The sequence below is a fragment of the Dromiciops gliroides genome, chromosome 2, assembly GCF_019393635.1.
Source record: "Dromiciops gliroides isolate mDroGli1 chromosome 2, mDroGli1.pri, whole genome shotgun sequence".
Classification (NCBI taxonomy): domain Eukaryota; kingdom Metazoa; phylum Chordata; class Mammalia; order Microbiotheria; family Microbiotheriidae; genus Dromiciops; species Dromiciops gliroides.
In genome coordinates this window covers 79599513-79619699 of record NC_057862.1, presented here as the reverse complement: position 1 = coordinate 79619699, position 20187 = coordinate 79599513, and the positions used below count along the sequence as shown (strand labels likewise).

Below are 20187 nucleotides of genomic sequence, written 5' to 3'. Positions count from 1 at the left end.
GAAGTTTACAAATAAATGGATAGTGGGAAAGAGTATACAAATAACTAAAATACAGGGGATCACAGGATCATAGTTTTAGAACTGGAAGAGACCACAGAGACCATCCAGTCCAATTCACCTCATTATTTTCAGGTGATAAAACTGAGGCCCAGCTAGGTTAAGGGACTTGTCCAAGGTCATACAAGCAGTAAGAGCGCAGCAAGAATTGAACCCAAGTCTTCTGACTCCACATTCAGCCCCCATTTATGAGGAGACAGAATTATCCAGAACCTCTCAGAAAAAGATTTTGAAACACAAGTGAAGGGTCTTTAGCCTCTCTTGAGCAGTGGAAATACTGCTTTAAAGCAAAGACTGCAGAAGGCTGTGATGAAGGTGCTGGTAATGGCCTAAGCTTCAGTGTGTCAGGAAAGCTGGGGGATCTAGCAAGGAAGAGGCTGCAATAGTGCCTGAAGGTGAGAAGTGTCTGGGATCAAGCAGATGTGGTTCCAAGGACGAGGAACAGAAATGTTCTGTATTCTCTGTTTCCAGGGGGAAAGTGGCGAGGCTACCGATGATGAGATGGCCACACGGAAGGCAAAGACGTATAAGGAGTGTCGTGGCCGCAGTGGTTCAGATCCTCAAGACCTTAACGAGCAAGAAGAAGCAGGTAGTGCCATGTTTTCATCTGCTAAATCTAGGGCCTAGCTGGGTTTTAAGTTTTATAATAATCAGACATTTTTCTTAAGGACTGCTGGTAATGTACTTTATCTCACTAAAATAGCCCAAAAGGTTTCCTGTCTGTATGATGTGTTTGACAAAAAAAACCTCCTGAACAGCTGCATTAGAACTATATTAACTTACATCATCTCCCCTTTCTTGAACATGGAAAATGTTCTTTGCATAATGCAGGACACTTCTCAGAAATCTTGGTTTCATTTTGAAGCATATTTATGTTTAAAGACAACGTTTGGGGCAGCTAGGTGGCGTGGTGGATAGAGCACCGGCCCTGGAGTCAGGAGTACCTGAGTTCAAATCTGGCCTCAGACACTTAACACTTACTAGCTGTGTAACCCTGGGCAAGTCACTTAACCCCAATTGCCTCACTTTAAAAAAAAAAAAAAGACAACCTTTAAGAGGGATTCCAGTTTCATATTTGATATTACGGGGTTATTGAGAAACAACTATAACCTGTGACAGTGTTTATTTTACTTCTTATGCTTTTATAGATCAGAATGTTATTATTGGCCCTTCTAATCTGCCCTCCAGAAGAGCCCATTCTTTGACCACCGCTGCATCTCCTAACTTAGCTGCTGGAGCACCTTCACCAGTCAGACCAGTCTCCTCTCCCGTGTTGTCACCTGCAAGCAAGAATCAGCCTAAGTAGGGGGAAATTCTGATATAAAGTAGAATCATTAATATCATTTAGTTATTTTTTTATTCTTTAGATTGCTCTTTTTGAGATGAACCTATAGAAATTTGACTCACAAATTTAAAAACTAAATATCCTTGTGCCATTATTTTATTTCATTGAGAAAGGCATCTTGATTTTCCTTAGTGTATATTCTGTATTCCCATGGCATCACATTTTAGAGCTAATTTTATATTAGAGAAAGACTAACTTACAAAAATCTGATGACAAAGATAAAGTAGCTTTCTGATTTCATAGTGCAAAATAGGCCACTATCTAGTTCTATCAGTCACTTAATACAAATACTTATAGGCATATTATAGATAGAACATGTTGCTCATACTTGGACGTATAATTTGCATAACTAGGAGATCAAGTGGTGAAATGGAAAGAGCATTGTACTTAGAGTTTGAGGACTTTCCCTGTCTTGCTGAAAATCCCCCAAAACTAGAGGAAGAGAGGGAGAGAGAGGGAGAGAGGGAGGGAAGGAGGAAGAGAGAGGGAGGGAGAGGGAGGGAGGGAGAGAGAGGGAGGGAGGGAGGGAGGGAGCACTGTAAAGAACTTGGAGATTTACTAGCTAAGGGTTTGATATCTTCTGGTTGAGGGATCCTAGGCCCAAAGTTATAGTGCTTCATATAAGGTAATCAGTAACGAGAAAGAGATTCTCGCAGGTGACACTCAGCAAAAATTACATCATCTGATTTACTTTAAACCTGTGATTCAAAATTTTAAACTCTTGATTGAGTACGATTTCATTTGGTTTTGTAATGTATGCACATACACATCCATACACACATCATGACTTTTTTAATCTATCTAACATCAATTTCTAAAATTTTAGTAATCAAATGACTTGATACATATACTGTGTTTTTGTCAAACCTTAAAGTCCTATTCAGATTGTAGCTGTTATCATCATGATCTTGATCATGAACAAACACAAGGATTTCAACATACAAAAACTAAGGAAGAGGTTTGCTTAAAGAACTATACATTTCTGATCCATATAGCTGTTTTTTAAAGACTTACATTAGAACAGGAATAAAGACTGGACTTGCAAGTTCATTAGCACAGGGAACTACCTGATGAGGAAACTCCCTTTACCAGTGCAGGTTAAACGGCTTGCCCCTTGTCCTCTAGCCTGCTATGTGTCAGAGGAGGGATGTGACACCAGGGCTTCTTGGCTTCTTGTCTCTGGGGCCAGCTCTGTGCCACGCTGCTTCTCAAGGAGTGTGTGTGTGTGTGTGTGTGTGTGTGCACGCGCGCATGCATTATGATACATGAACATCATTTAACAAAGTAGAAACAGTTCTGCTATTTGTGTTCCTTTCTGTACTTCTTTGCTTTCTACTGTGCTTTTTTTTTGGGGGGGGGTAATTAGGGTTAAGTGGCTTGCCCAAGGTCACCCAAGTACTAAGTGTCAAGTATCCAAGGCTGGATTTGAACTCAGGTCCTCCTGAATCCAGGGCCGGTGCTCTATCCACTCTGCCACCTAGCTGCCCTACTGTGTTTGTTGGTGCTCTTTTTTGCATATTTATCTGTACCAAACAATTTACCTCTGCCCAGAATAGAAGCCCTCACTTTGATCAAGTTTTCTTTTAATTTTTTAGATAATTGGCTATAGCCTAGCATATCACAAAGCCAAAGCAAAGGATCACTTTACTACACATTATTTATGTTCTTGAAAAAAGTGTGTTACGGGAATATTTATATGTTAAATTATATTTCCCCATTGACTTCAATATAGTTTTGAAGGTTAATTTCAATAGGAAAAAAATTTATCTGAGATACCATAAAAACCATACTTCAGCACCCTGTCCTTCTCTTCTGAGAACAGTCTGCTTTCAGAATGGGTGGTTTCTATGAGTCTAATTTTCCCATACAACCCTTTCAGGATGTTAGTTAAATCGATGATCAGTACACAAATACTTGACTTACTGATTTGAAAGCACATAACCACTTACTTAAACACACTACAAAATCCATTCCTCTTACATTGAGAATAATTGCTGACTTCTTAGGTCAGCTATCTTCAAGTATTTAAAAGGTAAATACGTGGGGCAGCTAGGTGGCACAGTGGATAAAGCACCAGCCCTGGATTCAGGAGTACCTGAGTTCAAATTCGGCCTCAGACACTTGACACTTACTAGCTATGTGACCCTGGGCAAGTCACTTAACCCTCATTGCCCTGCAAAAAAAACAAAAACAAAAAAGATAAATATGTGGAAAAGAGAGTGTTCTTTTTTAGGGCCTCCAAGAACACAACCAGAAGCAATAAATAGAAGTTGTGAAAAGGCAAATCTAGAGTTGTCTATACACAGACTAGGCAGCCTCAGGAGGGAATGGGAGGCCTTCAAGCAGAGGCTGGTGACAAGTTCTAAAGAGACAGAGAAGGGACAGGGGCATGGAGATGAGGGCCCAGAAAAGTGACTTGCTGAGTGGAGGTGGCACTGAGGAGCCCTGAGCAGCATTGTTCAAGGCCAGTATTGTACAAGTTCTAGGACTTTGCAAGAAGGCAAGCCAGAAGCCTTCAGGAAGAACTTACAGAGGAGTTGTTCAGGCTTTGAGGAGATAAAGAGCCCCTAGTAAATACTAAAGCAGAAACAACTTAAGTTCAGTCAGGAGGTCATATGGATCCTGAACTTAGAGAATATCGTGGAGACATACTAATCATGTGACTCTAGACACAGCATTTAACTTCTCTTTCCCTATCTGTCAAATGGGGATCTTTCATAGGGTTGTTGTGAGGCTCAAACTAAATCATGTATTTAAAACAACTTTGGGGGGCAGCTAGGTGGCGCAGTGGATAAAGCACCAGCCCTGAATTCAAAAGGACCTGAATTCAAATCTGGCCTCAGACACTTGATACTTACTAGCTATGTGACCCTGGGCAAGTCATTTAACCCCCATTGCCCTGCCAAAAAAAAAAAAGAAAAGAAAACAACTTTTAAAACTCTAAAGTGCCTTTTAAATGTAAGCTATTCAACTGATATACAGAACCATGAAATTTGAGCAAGTAAAAAAAAAGTTTCAGCTAATTCAGACAATCTATGTGTTGTGTAGCAGCATGGGTCTTAGAGCTAATGTGAAGAAAGATTGTGTTAATGTTATCAGAAACTATAGCAGTAATGTTGAATTCAGTTCAGCAAATGTGTTAAGTTCTTCCTCTGTGGAGACACACTATTCTAGGAATCAGGGAGATACAAAGTTGAGAGGTCCATTCATGGAACAGACATGGGATAGGAAGATAAGATTCCTTTCCTGTTATTGAACACACATAGCTTTTGTCAAACCAGTTGTTTGACCTCATATTAACCAAAGATCCCAACTTTTACTAATTTTTAAAAACTAAATTGGCTGAGTTAACTATTTTGACATCATAGATATAGCCATGGGATGATGCAAAGCGCATCTTTGTCTGTGTATGTGTGTGTATCTCTTATCTTAATGTCTTTCTGAGTAGCAAGAAACAGTCTTTTACTTACCTCACTTAAAATCGTGCTTACTCATCTGGTCCTAAATCTTTGAGAGCCTTGATTGGTCAGAGTACATGTTGCTGACTTTATGGACAGTCTTTTCTGAATTCATGATTGATCTTATAGACAATTTGTCCTTGGTACATATATATTCAGCACTCTTTATGGCCCATGATGCGGGTAGTTATTATCTGGAGGCAAGATTTATAATGAGCAGTTAGTCATAAATAACCTAAGGATGATGACACGTGTTTATTAATCCTGTTGTTTCCAGATTTGTCAACAATTTTAGTGCAGATACTAATAATTATCCTAGGAATGACCTTGGAAGAATCTATTGTTACCTAAGAGCAGAGGGTGAAAGCTGGTCCACACCAAACTTCTTACAAAAGAGAATGAAATATTCTTGAACTTTTATCATGTAAATCATGAAGTTACATAAAACTCTATTTTAGTAGAATTGTGCCTTTTCTGTCTTAACATTTTTATTATTGAGACTTTTCTATCCCTCATGGGCTGACTTACCTATATATGAAAGACTGCCATAAAGTAGAAATGATAAGAAAAATGCAAATCAAAACAACTATGACTTTCGATGTCATATACAACAAATGAGCAAAGATTATAAAATCTGTAAGAAGTGTTGGAGGAACTACCAAAGACAGGCACCCTAACATACTGATAATGGAGCTGTGAATTGGTCCAATCATTCTAGAAAAAAAAATTTGGAATTATGTTATAAAATGGATTAAACTTTCCATACCTTCTGACCTAGGAATTCCACTGCTAGACACATACCCCCAGGAGGTCAAAGAAGAGTCCTACATATCTATAACAGCACTTTTTATGGTAGGAAAGAACTGAAAACAACCTAGGGACCTATCACCTGTAGAATGGTTAAATTATGGTCCATCAATGTAATACAGTATTACTGAGCCATAAGAAACAATCATGAAGTGGTATGGATTGAAATGAGCAGAAATAAGAAATAAGACACAGGATGACCATATTTATAAAAAAGAAAGATTCCCCCCCAAAAAAAAACTTGAATGTTGTTTAAATTATAATGACCGAGTTTGGCCCAGGAGAAGAGTTGAAAAAATGTATCTCACTCCCTTCCTTATGGGGGTGAGGGAGAGGGCTATGGATGTGAGTTATTACATTATAAAAATAATGTTAGCAAGTTTTGCCAAATGGCTTTTTTTGTTTTTTTTTTTTTAAATCTTTGTTAACAAGGTCTAGCTCACTGGGTCAGGAAGCAGGAGGAATATATTTGGAAATTAGTGTGCTGAAAAATCAAAAGGCATCGGGGCGGCTAGGTGGCTCAGTGGATAAAGCACCGGCCCTGGATTCAGGAGTTCCTGAGTTTAAATCCGGCCTCAGACACTTGACACTTACTAACTGTGTGACCTTGGGAGTCACTTAAGCCCCATTGCCCTGCAAAAAAAAAGGCATCAGTAAAATTAAGATTTTTTTGAGGATAGTCTGTGCTAAAAATGACAATATCTGTTTTACATAATTTGAGTAATTTCTTTATTCTAGTGCATGGAGCAGCAGTAGTTGGCATGGCCGAGTCAAAGGTGGACTGAAGGGATTTCAAAATTTCATGGTTTCGGATAGTAGCATGAGTTTTGTTGAATTTGTAGAGCTGTTCAAGTCATTCAGGTAGGACAGAATTTATTTTTCTCTCTCTGCACACCACAGCTCTTCTACAATGCTAATTACAAAGCATTTGTTACTCTTCTTCTCAGTGTAAGAAGTCGGAAGGACCTCAAGGACCTCTTTGATGTCTATGCTGTGCCTTGCAATCGATCGGGCTCTGATTCTGTCCCACTCTATACGAACCTGAGAATTGATGAAAACACTAGCGGCCTCCAGCCTGATTTAGGTGGGTTCTGATGTTTGTAAATACCCTCCAGAGTATAGCACTTGCCTCACTGGAAAAGATTTTTAAATTTAGTAATTAATTCATAGAAAAAGTCAGACATTTTATCTCAGGATATTGTCTACATATGTGATTAAAAATCCTCAGAGAGTGTGATGATACAGAGGGGTTTGCTGGCAGTGAAGAACACCTGCATGCAGATCTCATTTCTAATACTTACTGACCATGTCATTTATTGTCTCCGAGCTTACATTTCTTTATCTATAAAATGAGAATCATCATCATCATACTGATTATGTAAGTCAAGCACTTTACAAAGTCTAAAGGGCTGTATAAATGTCACCGTTATTTGAAGAATAATACAATCAACAGCAAGGATTTTAAATGTCATTTAGTCTGTCCCTTGCCATCAGTTAGCCAATCAATCAACAAGCATTTGTTAAATACCTACAAGGCACTTGGGATGCAGACAGAAAGAATGAAACAATCCTTACTAGTCAGTCTGTCAGCCCAGGAAGATCTTAATATCTAGTCTAAATTCTACCCATAATGATCCTAGTGATAATAACAATGATAGCCAACATTTAGATGGAGCTTTCAGATTTGCAGGGCACTGTATTATGTCATATCACCTTCACTGTGCCCAGGGACAGCTGCCATTATTGGCCCTGTTTTACAGATGAGAAGAGTCTGAAAGCACTCACGTGATTTGTTCAAGGCCATTTAGCTGGTAAATGTCCAAGGGGAGATTCAAACACAGGTCCCTCCTGACTCCACAGATTCTAGTGTAACGATTGGAATGACGCCACCTGCTGGAGACTTACTGTAGAAGAGTTCCGCCCATGAAACGAAGGTCTTTGAGGGCAAGACCAGGAGTCTTTTCTTTGGCGTCAAGAAGTGATGCGGGCGAGTGGGAGGAGGAAGGAAGAGACTGGTGCTTGGTCTCGCGCTCTTTCCTGAGGACTCTGGTGGAGAGTGGAGCTAGAAATGTGCTCTCCCTTTAATAGATAGAGGAATCTAGGCCTTTCTTCTCTCTTTATCAAACTCTTATTCTCCTTAATAAATGCTTAAAAGTCTAACTCTTGCTAAAGCTTATATTTTATTGACGACCACTCATTAGATATTTTAGACAGTTTAGCTAGAATTTTAGCCCTTAACACTAGGTCTCTCCCCACTGGGCCACCTTGTCGTGATCTCAGTGGAAGTCGTGAGAAATTCTTTCCCTTCATCTTCCTTCACAATCTCTCTCAGACATAACAAAGTACTTTGCACACAACATTGTCTCTTAATAGCCAAGTCTTTTTTAACCTGTTTTAAGCAGGTCCTCCAAGGGGCCATTTTATAAGCTCTTCATCATAGGACAGTGGACTTGGAGTCAGGAAGACTTGGGTTCAGATCCCACCCCAGACACTTACTGACTTTGTAACCCTAGCAAGTCAGTTACATAATCTTTCTGTGCCTCAGGTTCCTCCTTTGTAAAAGTAAAGGTTTGGCATTGATGGCAGGCCACAGGCATTAACTAAACACTCAACATGTGCCTAGTACTGGGCTAATCAAGCTGAGGAAAAAAAATAGGAGCAAAAGGAAAGACAATCCCTGTCCTCAAGGAACTTACATTCTAATAAGGCAACAGCAAAGGAGGTGGGGGCATGTTGTGAAAGGCTAGAGAGCCAAAACGAAGTACAGATAGCCTTGGGCCCTTCCCTAGTGGAGGTCCCAGGAAGAATTCACCAATGGGAGAGGGCAGACTGCAGGAGTGGAATAATGTTCTAAGGTGAGATGGCATTTGAGGGTGTGGAGGCAAAATTCAAATGGCCTTTAAAGTCCCTTACAACTCTGAATTTGTGATCCTGTTATCTTCTTTGAATTGTATTCACATTCAAGCGGAGATACCAAATTGAAGATATTATTTTGCAAAATTAGAATTGCTTCACAGTTTCTACAAATTACATGGCTATATATGAATACATCTAGTCACCATGATTTTTTAACTTGATCAGTGTTCTTACTGGATTATTTAATTTTTCAGTCCACTGTGACCCTCAGATCTTTTTCTGTGAAATCTTCTCTTATAACAGCATCATGGGAATGTTGTACCTTCTCTCTTGCTGCAAAATACTAAGTTGTATAGAAATTCAAGCAGGTTCTCATGGACCCAAGGCCATTATAGCCTCCTCTAAAACAAAGAAAGGATTCACTAATGAATGATAGGAGTGTAAACAGAACTCACACTCATGAATTTGCTTATTCTTTACTACTAATAATTTTAGTCATTGATATTTAGTCTTTAAAAAGCATTAAGGGAACTGGGTTTATCTGTGTTTCCTTCAAGGAGCTTCACTCATCTGGGTGATGAGCTTGAGTTTGGGCCAGATGATTTCTGTGGTCTCTTCTAGCACCCTGGAAGGAAAGAAGAAAGAAGAGCACAAACAAGTATTTTATTAAGCATCTGCCACATTCTGTGATTTCATGAAATTTGCAAAACTACATTTTAATCCAAGTATATTACTCCACTTAATAAGGTAGATAAATGATGAAAGTGAGAGGAACTGATTTAAAAATCGATAGATACATACGTACATATTTAAAAACCTCAGTGGTTTTCATTGAATGCCAGAATCTGTGTTCTGCTAACAGATTCTCACACTCCTGATTTGTACTGCTCGCCAGCCAAGTATCTGCAAGACCCTTCCAGTAGAACCTAAGCTCCTCAAAAGCAGGAATCCTTGATTCCACAGTGCCTGGCATGTAGTAAGCATTTAGTAAATGTTTGGTGAGTTAAACTGAAAGATTTGGAACTGAGGCCCTGTAGATTTCATTGAATTCTTAGAGAACTAACAGTGCATTTATTTGGCTAACCAGCTAAAAAGAAACATTCTGGTCTAATAACTCTGTAGGCTGGGTCCCAATCCCCTCCTGTCTCACTTATTACCTCAGTGACGCCATTTCCATCACTTAACTCATCTGGATCTCATTTCCTCATGTTTACAATAAGAGAGTTCAATGAAGCGGTTTCAGGGATCTCCTCCAGCATTAAATCTGTGATCTCTGAATTCATCTTCTAAATCAACTCTGAAATTCATTGGGTCCGTCTCTTCAAGTTGAATGTGTTGTTTTTCTTCTAGATTTGTTAACAAGGAACGTGTCTGACTTGGGCTTGTTCATTAAGAACAGGCAACAGTTATCAGACAACCAGAGGCAGATATCTGATGCCATCGCCGCTGCTAGTATCGTGACTAACGGTTCTGGAATAGAAAGCACCACACTCGGTGTCTGCGGGGTTGGCATACTGCAGCTCAATGACTTTTTAGTGAATTGCCAAGGTGAACACTACACTTACGACGAGATCCTCAGCATCATTCAGGTATGTGTGCTTGAGTCTTTTTTTCCTGACTCACTAGAATCTGAGTTTTGTCTTTTGAGAATTTCTCACTTATTTTTCTGTTCTTCTCTACAAAGTTCTGGGACTTGGCGAGGAAACTAAAGAACCTCTTAAAGGCCAAGCATATAAATGTACCTTTCTTTGTTTCACCTGTGCTTAGCACAATACCTGGCACAAAGTAGGCACTTTATAAACGTTTGTTGACTGACTAACCAACCTCTAAGCTCCTGACTTAAAACACCAGTTCCAGAGAATGTGTTAGTCAGTGAGTCTTATAAGTACATGTCCATGGTTAGAAGTAAATTAAAATTCAACCATATTTGGAATTTTAGATTCCATGGATTATAAATTAAAGTAGCAGGAAGAATCAAAAATTAGCAGCCTAACATGCAATAAATTTGGGACGGAGTGCTCACTTCCGTATAATGTGATTGAGTCAAATTCAGTGTGATCAGTCCAGACTCCTAGTTGTCTTTGTCATTGATTGACAGTCAGCAGTCATGTGCAAGTCTGAGGTGATGCTTGAGATCAATCAGTTCAGTCAGTAAGTATTTTTAATACATTAAGTAATCTAAGTGAAAAGTAATAAGGACCTGAACTATGATGGCAGGGGGGTGTGTGTGTGTGAAGAGAGCTCAAAAGATAGCTAAAAATCAGGATTACTACATTTTTCAAAGTCTTTGGTTTTACTTTTCATTTCTGTGGACAGAATCTCATTCTTTTCAGGGTTTTTGAAGTAGAATGTTGATAGAATGAACTTACATGTGAATTTATTTTCTTTTTATTAAAATCATATTTTATAATACATATGTTTTAAAATTAATTAATTTTTGGTTCAAAAATTTCACATTGAATGTTGTGCGGTTTTAAACATCAGAATGTGTGCTATTCATTATGCTTGTTTTCCTTGTTTCAAATTTCATGGTCTTTGTGTCCCCTGCAGAAGTTCGAGCCTAGTGTGAGTATGTGTCAGCAGGGTCTAATGTCGTTTGAAGGATTTTCCAGGTAATTGGTTTTTTATGATTATTTCTTCTTATCTATTAGTTGCATGGAGTTTATATAACTGAATATTCTTGGTAAAATGTATTTGTTTTGACATAGGTTTCTGATGGATAAAGATAATTTTGCTTCACAAAATGATGAATCTCAGGAGAATGTTAAAGAATTGCAGTTACCACTCTCCTACTATTACATTGAATCTTCACACAACACATACCTCACAGGACATCAGCTTAAAGGAGAGTCCTCAGTAGAGCTATACAGCCAGGTAGGCACAATTTAGCTTAGTTCATGGTCTGCATTGTGAGATTGTTTGTCTAAACCAAAGATCATTTAGCCTGACCTTGGCTTCTTTAAACATGTTGCATATTCTAAGCCATTGCATGTCAAGTCTAGGGAAACATGTGTGGGAAAACTTCTTATGGGCACAGTTGTTTCCAGTATTTTTCCTGATCTATACTTAAGCTTTATTCTTTTTTTTAAAGGCATTTGTTTTAGATTCATAGCTTTTAGATACTAGTTTGTCTGCCCTAACCTTCTAAAATTAGACTTTCTCATGGGAAAAATATCTAATAGCTTAGCTAAATGTTAAATAAATCATTATATTATAGTGGCAAAATAGAAAATGCAACTTTAGTAAAATTCAATTCCAAGAAAATCATTTGTTTTGCTTTATAATTTGTCAGACAACGTATTACTATATTAACTGATATTTTTTAAAAATTTGTCTAGAGGAGTCTGCTGCCTCAGTCTTGCTGTGTGACCTTCAGGAACTTGCTTCACCTCTCTGCACCTTGGCTTCTTTATGCTCTCTAGGGTTCCTGCTAAGTTTAAATTATCTGTGATCGGGGCAGCTAGGTGGCACAGTGGATAGAGCACCGGCCCTGGAGTCAGGAGTACCTGAGTTCAAATCCGGCCTCAGACACTTAACACTTACTAGCTGTGTGACCCTGGGCAAGTCACTTGACCCCAATTGCCTCACTAAAAAAACCAAAAAATTAAATTATCTGTGATCTAAGATCTGCTCATATAAAATCACCTAACATGTATTACAAACCTGACTTTCCCGTTAACGTTCATTATAAAATTAAAGACTGTGTTGTTAAAGAGAAAAAAGTAGTTGGCATATCCAGCCCTGTTCCCTGCCTCCCTTTGCCTGTAGTGGCAGCCACCAGAACACTAGAATTTGCCCCCAGTTACCAAAGGAAAACAAGTTATCTTCATACTGTGAATTACTTAAGCAAGGCCAGTGTTTCACTTAGCCTAGTAGAAGCACAGGTACTTGTCATCTGAGATGAAGTGACTGCCTCTTGCTTTTTCCATTTATGCTATTCCTTCTTCCTCCATTTCCTGAATGTGCTGAGGGTTCTTTTCAGACTGGTAGTACTAAGTGAAGCAACTACAATATAGCCCTAAAGAAACCCTGCCCTGGGATTGTTGGCAGACAGTTTCTACATTTCTGATTTGTGATTCCTGTGTACCCTGATCCTGGGGCAGGACTCAACTAGGACTGGTTGAAGGGAGGCATGTTCTGTCATCTGTGTTCCTGTGGACAGGGTGATACCTTTACAAGGCAGCACTGGTTTGCATGTGAACCAGGCATTTATACCTAGAGTACTCTTTCAGGGTTGTCTTTCATTAGCCTCCTACCTAAATTATATTATTTTAATTTTCTATTTACCTGCCTGTAGTTAAAGCAAAATGGAGAACAAGCAACACGAATCATACAGGAGTTTGATGTTTCTTATGTGCTTAATAAAATATCTATTCCACAAAGAGAATGGGAGTGCTGTATTCAACACTCTACCACAACTTTAGGGTTGGGGGATCCGCGTGTTGCAGGCTTACCATTTCCAAAAGCTACTTTAAGCTGTAGGTCTAGGGAACAGAAAGAAGTGGCTCTCTCCTATAGCTTTAGTCATTCAGTTTTTAAGAGTTTTGGTGGTGAAAGAACTAGAACAGAAAAGGCAAGATTTATGTGGACATCAAAATTTCATTGCAGTATCTCTGAGCATCAGCTCTAGCTTTAGGATTAGACTTTTCTTAACTTGGGAAGAGACATCATTGACATTGATCAACCATCCTATTCAATACAAACTCATTCTCTAACATAATACTAGGGATAGTTTTTCATTATGTCAAAAAACTTCTATCACAAATCTATTTGTATAAAAGTTGTTGTACCCCCGGAACAAATCACAGAGTTGCCAAAGTAGCCAAATCACAAAGTAACCAAAGCCAGAGTTGCCAAAGTATTTGCAACAAGAGCTGTGTTTTATGAGGAGGGCCTTAAAGTGCATATTCTACACTCTTTTTCAGAAAAGGCTGACAAAGAAGGTAGCTTTGAGCATTACTACTATTCTATCTCTAAAATCAATACAACTACTTAACTAGCTGAAGATATTAATTCTATATATTATGCAATTTGTTATATTCTTTAAGTGAATGAGCCCAGTCAAATTAAGTATAATGTCTTCTATTTTATGTTTAATATTTCATTTGAGCTCTAAAAATCATTTATTATATAAAATCACAATATTAAGCAACAGTATGATAGGCCAGGCCAAAAAAAAAAAAGCTAATAAGAAATTCTACTACACTAGGAGACATAGCTTCTGTGGCCTACGTGACCACATCCAAAGTACTATGTTTGATTCTGGGCATCATATTTTAAGAAAGACGCTGATCTGCTGGAGAGTGTTCAGAGAGCAGCCAGAATGGCAAGAACCTTGAATTCATGCCATGTGAGAATCAGCTGAAGGAATTGGAAATGTTTACCTTGGAGAAGAGATGACTTAGGGCTTGGCAAGTTAAGACCATCTTCAAGAGGTTGAATGCTGGAGGGCTTTGAATAGGATTTGAATGTGGAATGTGGATTAAACTTTTTTCTTTGGGCCCCAGAGGCCAGAACCAGAAGCAGCTAGGATAGCTAGGAGCTGAACCTCAATGTCAGAAAAACTTCTGAACGATTAGAGGTATAGAAAAGTAGAACGAACTGCCTTGAGAGGCATTTGATTACTACTCCCTGAAGATCTTTAAGCTGGCAATATGACGGCTTGTCAGGCATGTAGAACTGTAGGGGGATGTCTTCTTCAGGTATGGATTGGGCCAAACAATTGACGAGTTCCCTTCCAGTTCTAAAATTTTGTGATTTTTGTGACGTGCTGGGTTTAGTGTTTTATCTCAACTTAAGTTCTCACATGAACTAATTTGCTGCTCTGTAAAATGAACAGACTGAACTGAATGATGTTGAAGATGCCTTCAAGTGCTAAATTCTATGGTTTTATGATCTTACAGGTCCTCTTGCAGGGCTGTCGGAGCGTGGAATTAGACTGTTGGGATGGTGATGATGGGATGCCAATTATTTATCATGGACATACACTTACTACCAAGATTCCCTTCAAGGTAAAATTTTTATCATCTTTAAAAGAAGTCACCAAAAGTATCATCCATTTACACTATTTTAAGCATAGTGGTGGCTCTACAAAATTCCATCTTTGGTTATTCATCAAATAAAAGCATTGCTGCAGTTTTAAAATTATATATAAATAGCAACCTACATTCTCAACCACCCACATTAAAGAATCAGGAATCCTGGTTTCTATTGAATTACAGAATTATACCTGACTCTGGCAGGCAATATGGTAAGATGAATTTAATACATACATATATGAGATCCAACTATAAAATAAGAACTCATTCTATACTCTGTGTACCATGCACAAGAAAATCTCTCATCACTTTATAGTTACATCTCAAATATTAGATTTTGGAGTACTTCATGTAATGTCTTTGCAGACTTTTGTAGAACATTATGATTATATCTGTCTTAATATATAGGTATAATATATATGTGCATATATATATCAAACATAGTTGATAATTTTTAGACTGGATTTAAGTGTGAAGACTGACTAAAGTAAGTATTTTCTTTTCCATTATATTAATAATTATCCGGGGCAGCTAGGTGACGCAGTGGATAGAGCACCGGCCCTGGAGTCAGGAGGACCTGAGTTCAAATCCAGCCTCAGACCTTAACACTTACTAGCTGTGTGATCCTGGGCAAGTCACTTAACCCCAATTGCATCACTAAAAAAAAAATTATCCACCTTAAGATGCTCTTCTTGTATTTTTATATGCACAATTGACAACTTAAATGAAATGAGTATTTGCAAAACTATAAAATACTCAAACTAACAGAACAAGTAATAGAGAATTTAAACATCTCAATATCAAAGGAAGAAATTGAACAAGCCATAAATTAACTTCCAAAGAATGCTAAGACTAAAAGGAAATTCTATCAAAAATTCAAAGAACAATTAGTTCCAATATTACATATGCTATTTACAAAAAGAGTAAAAGAAGAGATACTTCCAAATTGTCTTAATACAAAAACCAGGGTGGGTTGATAGAAAACAAATTATAGATGCAGAGCCTTAATGGATGTAGGAGACAAACAAAATGGTGAAGAAATACAGCAAGCTTCCCTGCATCCCAGAAATAGGCAGAGCCCTGCACTGACATCAAGTCTAAAGTCCAGAACTAGGTTGGAAGAAAGAACAAGCAACAACAACAATCCTGTCATAAAAAGCTGTTATCGTGAAAGTGACACTTAAAATACAAACCTAGAAGAAGAAAATGACTCCAAAACAGCTACAAGTAAAACCTCAAAGAAAAACACAGCATGTAACCAATTTCAACTAGAATCCCTCAAACAAAACAAGCATTTAAAAGAAGAGTTTAAATTTTTTTCTTTAATAAATGGAACGAGAGTGCAGGGGGGAAAAATAGAAAAGAAATGAGAGCTGTGGAAGAAAGAATTGGAAAAGGAATTACTAGCTTGGCACAAGAGGTACAAAAAACCTTAACCCTAACTATATACAAACAGAAACCAGTGATTCTATGGGACAACAAAAAATATTAAAACAAAGTCAAACAACTAAAAAATAAAGAAATTTTAAGATATCTTGTAACAGAAAACAACTGACCTGGAAAACAGATCAAGGAGAAAGTATTTAAGAATCATTAAACTACTTGAATGCCCTGACCAAAAAAAAGGGCTTAGACATTATATTTCAAGAAATCATAAAACTGCTAGAGAACCAAAGAGAAAAGTGGAGATGGAAAGAATCCACCAATCACTTGAAAGAAATCTCAAAATGAACAATTCCAGGAACATTATATCCAAAATCCAGTTTCCCCATCAATGGGAAAAAAAATTGCTGCAAGTAGCCAAAAAGAAAGCACTCAAGTACTGAAGAGACACAGTTAGGATCACACATAATTTAGTGCTCCCCACTTCAAGGAATGGAAGCCTGGAATAAGATATTCCAGAAAGCAAAAGATTTAGGCTTTCAGCCAAGTAGAACTTGCTCCATAAAGCTTGCTATAATCCTACAGGGGCCAAAATGGGCCTTTAATGAAGTAGAGAATTTCCAGCATTCCTAATGAAAAGACCAGAGTTGTGTAGCAACCTTGATGTTCAAACACTTGGGTCAAGAGAAACATAAAAAGGTAAATATGAACAAACAATCATAGGAGACTAAAGGATAAACTCCTTTCTTTTCAAGCTGTTGACTTTTTCTCATGTCTTTCCTGCATTGCCCTCATTTCTCTTTCCATTTTTTATTCTTCCTCTCTGACTTTATCTTCAAAATCCTTTTTGAGAGCCTGTATGGCCTGAGACCAATTCATATTTTTCTTGGAAACTTTAGATATAGGGGCCCTGCCATTAACATCTTCCTTTGAGGGTGCGCCTCAATCTTCCTTGTCACTGAAGAAACTTTCTGTGGTCCTCATCTTTCTCTGCCTGCTCATCTTGCCTGTTGCCAGGCTGCACTGCCCCAAGTGGTATGATTTAAGGAGGGACAGGTTCTTCACTCGCCTGGCCTGTTCCCTGGTCTGTAGATAGCCCCAGGCCAACTTGCTAATTAACCAGACAGCAAAATTTTGTGTTCTATGGTTGTCAGCTCTGAGGAGCCTGTGCCCCTCCCCCACCTGTGCCACTGCTACTCAAGCCTACTTCCTGGTTCCCAGCAGGGGTGAAAAACCCAAGTTCTGCCTCAGCACCAGCAGAGACCCCCATAATCTCCCCCCTGCCCAGGGCTCAGCCTCTCACCAGACTGTGATCTTAGTTCCAGATCAGCTGCAGCTGAATCAGAGACTCTGGGGGTCTCTTTCTCTGGCGAGGCCTTCCTGGGACTAGATCTATGTCAGCGTGACTATAGGGTTGGGCTCCACTCTTGTCTCAGCACAGCAGCTCCCTCCTTCTGACCTTCTAAGCCATCTTTGGTTGGAAAATGATCTCAGCACATTCTTCTGTGGATTTTGCTGCTCCAGGAGTTGTCCTATGGCATTATTTGGAGGTTTTTTTGGAGTAATCGTGTCATGAGTTTGAGAGCTCACTGCCTTTTCTCTGCCATCTTCTAAACTCCTTTCTCATATGGGGAGATGATACTCATCCCTCTCATCAAAAGTCATACAGGGAGTCTAATTAGACAGAAGGCTTAAGAGTGGTTCTCTTATGACTTGATCTTACCAGAAGAATGAGAAGGGAAGCACAATACACTGGGAGAAGAAGGGGAAGTGAAAGGAAATGATTTCACATTATTTGGATAAGTAGAAATCTGTACAAGCAAGGGCTTGGGGGAACGGCTGACGCTTGAGCATCACTTTCACCTGAACTGTTTAAAGCAGGGAAGAAAATATGTACACACACAGTTGGTAACAGAAATTCTTTCACTCAACAGGGAAATGGGAGGGGAAAGAAAGGGGAGACTTAGAGGGAGAGTATATTAAGGAAGGCATTAGTCTTAAACAAATTAACCCTAAGGATGTACAGAAATATTTATAGCTCATTTTTGAGGTGGCAAAGAATGGATACCTGAGGGAGTGTTTATTAATTGGGGACCAGCTGAACAAGTTTCAGTATATGAATGTGACAGAATATCATTATTCAGTAAGAAATGATAAAGATGATTTCAGAGAAACCTGGGAAGACTTGTATGAACTGATGCAGAGTGAAGTGACAAGAACAAGGAAAACAACTTCTACAATGACGATAATATTGTAAAGGCAAACTTTTATAGATTTGGGAATTCTGATCAATGCAGTGACACCACCACCACCACATATTCTGCAATCCAGAGACACTGACCAACTTTCTGGTCCTCAGACAAGCCAATCCATCTCTCCACTCCAGACATTGTTTCTGGCTGTCCCCATTGTCTGCAACACTCTTCCTCTTCATATCCATCTCTGGCTTACCTGATTTCCTTCAAGTTCCAGCTAAAATTTCACCTTCTATAGGAAGTTTTTTTGATCTCTCTGTTCTAGAGCCTTTCCTCTTTTATCCTGTCTATAGCTTGTTTGCACATAGTTGTTTACATATTGTCTTTCTCATTCGACTGTGAGCTCCTGAAAGGCAGAGACTTTTCTTTTTTGCCTCTATATTCCTAGTGCTTTGTCCAGTGCCTAGCTTATACTAGGAACAATATTATACAATCTTAACACGATAAAGAAGGAACTTTGAAAGCTGTAAGAACCTTATTCAATACAATGACTATTCATGATTCCAGAGGACCAATGATAAAACATGCTGTTTGCCTTATGACAGAGGATTATAAATTTAGGGTACAGAAAGAGTCTGTCTCCCTCTCCCCTCTCTCTTTCTCCACATATGTGTGCATATGTTTATGTATAAAATGTATGTATAAAATTATACACATACATAGCCAATGAGGAAATTTATTTTTCTTGACTATGCATATTTGTTATAAGGAATTTTTTTAAATTTTTCCATGGGGTAAGAAGTGGAAAGGAGAGAAAATAGATCTCTTAATGTTTTCCTAAAACAATATTTTGCAAAATGACAGATGAGGGTGGGTGCTTATAGATGTAGGATGTTGTATGCACTTTGAGATGAGATCCCTTTATTGCCAGTTTTTTAATTATTTTACTTTCTTACAAGAGATCTCTCATAAGTTAGAGTAATTTGTAAATGAATTTTTAAAAAGCAGTTTTAGGGGCAGCTAGGTGATGCGGTGGATAGAGCACTGGCCCCGGAGTCAGGAGGACCTGAGTTCAAATCTGGCCTCAGACACTTGACACTTACTAGCTGTGTGACCCTGGGCAAGTCACTTAACCCCAATTGCCTCACCAGAAAAAAAAAAGGCAGTCTTAGATACTCTTCCTCTCTTCTATTTGCCATTTAAAACCCTTTCCAGCATGGCCTCAGTAGGCCTTTCCAGACTGATCACACACTGCTCATCCTGATGTCCTCTGTCATCCTGTCAGACTGGCCTACCTGATGTTCCCATCCACAATAGTACATTGCCCATCTCTGCCCCTTTACACAAGCTGTCCACCATGCCTGCAGTGTTCTCCCACGGAGCTGCTTCTTGAAATCTCTTCCCCCCTTCAGAGCTTAGCCCAAGTGCTAGGTACTCTAAGAAGCCTTTCCTGATTCCCCCACTTGCTGGTACCCACCAGCTCTCTGAATATTTACTTGGTAGCTGTTCTATATTTATTTATCTATGTATATGTTGTATCCCCCTTATAGAATATAAGCTCCCTGAGAGCAGGTACTCTCTGTTTTGCATCTCCAGCAGTTAGCACAGTGCCTGACATGTAGTAATAAATGTTTGTTGTTTACTTGATTCCCCACTCAACCCACATTCCCCCAAATACCCCATCTACCCTGGTATCTTATATATTCCCAATTATTTCCATGTTATCTGTGCCACTAAACTGTAAGCTCTTTGAGGATAGGTGCTGTTTTTGCATTTCTTTGTATGCTCAGTGCTCAGCACACAGTAAGGACTTAATAAATGCTTATGGATTGATTGACATTTGATAGACATTTGCATGTTCCCCTGGAACCTACCCTATTTCTTACTCCTTATAATAAATCGGTTGCAAATTCTCTTCAGTTCTACCTCCATAACATTTCACCCCCTGTTCTCATCTTTCCATTCCTTTTTGCAGGTTTCCTTTATATATCTGATAGAATCTCCTTTCTAAGTCTGACGATGTCACTCCCCCTATCAAAAACCTTCAG

At 38.8% G+C, this 20187-nt stretch overlaps 1 protein-coding gene across 1 annotated transcript in view; it reads left to right on the top strand.

Moving 5' to 3' along the window:
- PLCE1 (phospholipase C epsilon 1) overlaps positions 1-20187 on the top strand; it is a 336517-nt gene that overhangs the window by 251438 nt on the left and 64892 nt on the right. The window contains exons 10-17 of the mRNA XM_043983896.1: positions 529-646; positions 1206-1359; positions 6406-6528; positions 6615-6751; positions 9874-10112; positions 11074-11135; positions 11232-11397; positions 14427-14534. Of these exons, the coding sequence (XP_043839831.1) occupies positions 529-646; positions 1206-1359; positions 6406-6528; positions 6615-6751; positions 9874-10112; positions 11074-11135; positions 11232-11397; positions 14427-14534 (1107 nt within the window). The remainder of the gene's footprint in view (positions 1-528; positions 647-1205; positions 1360-6405; positions 6529-6614; positions 6752-9873; positions 10113-11073; positions 11136-11231; positions 11398-14426; positions 14535-20187) is intronic.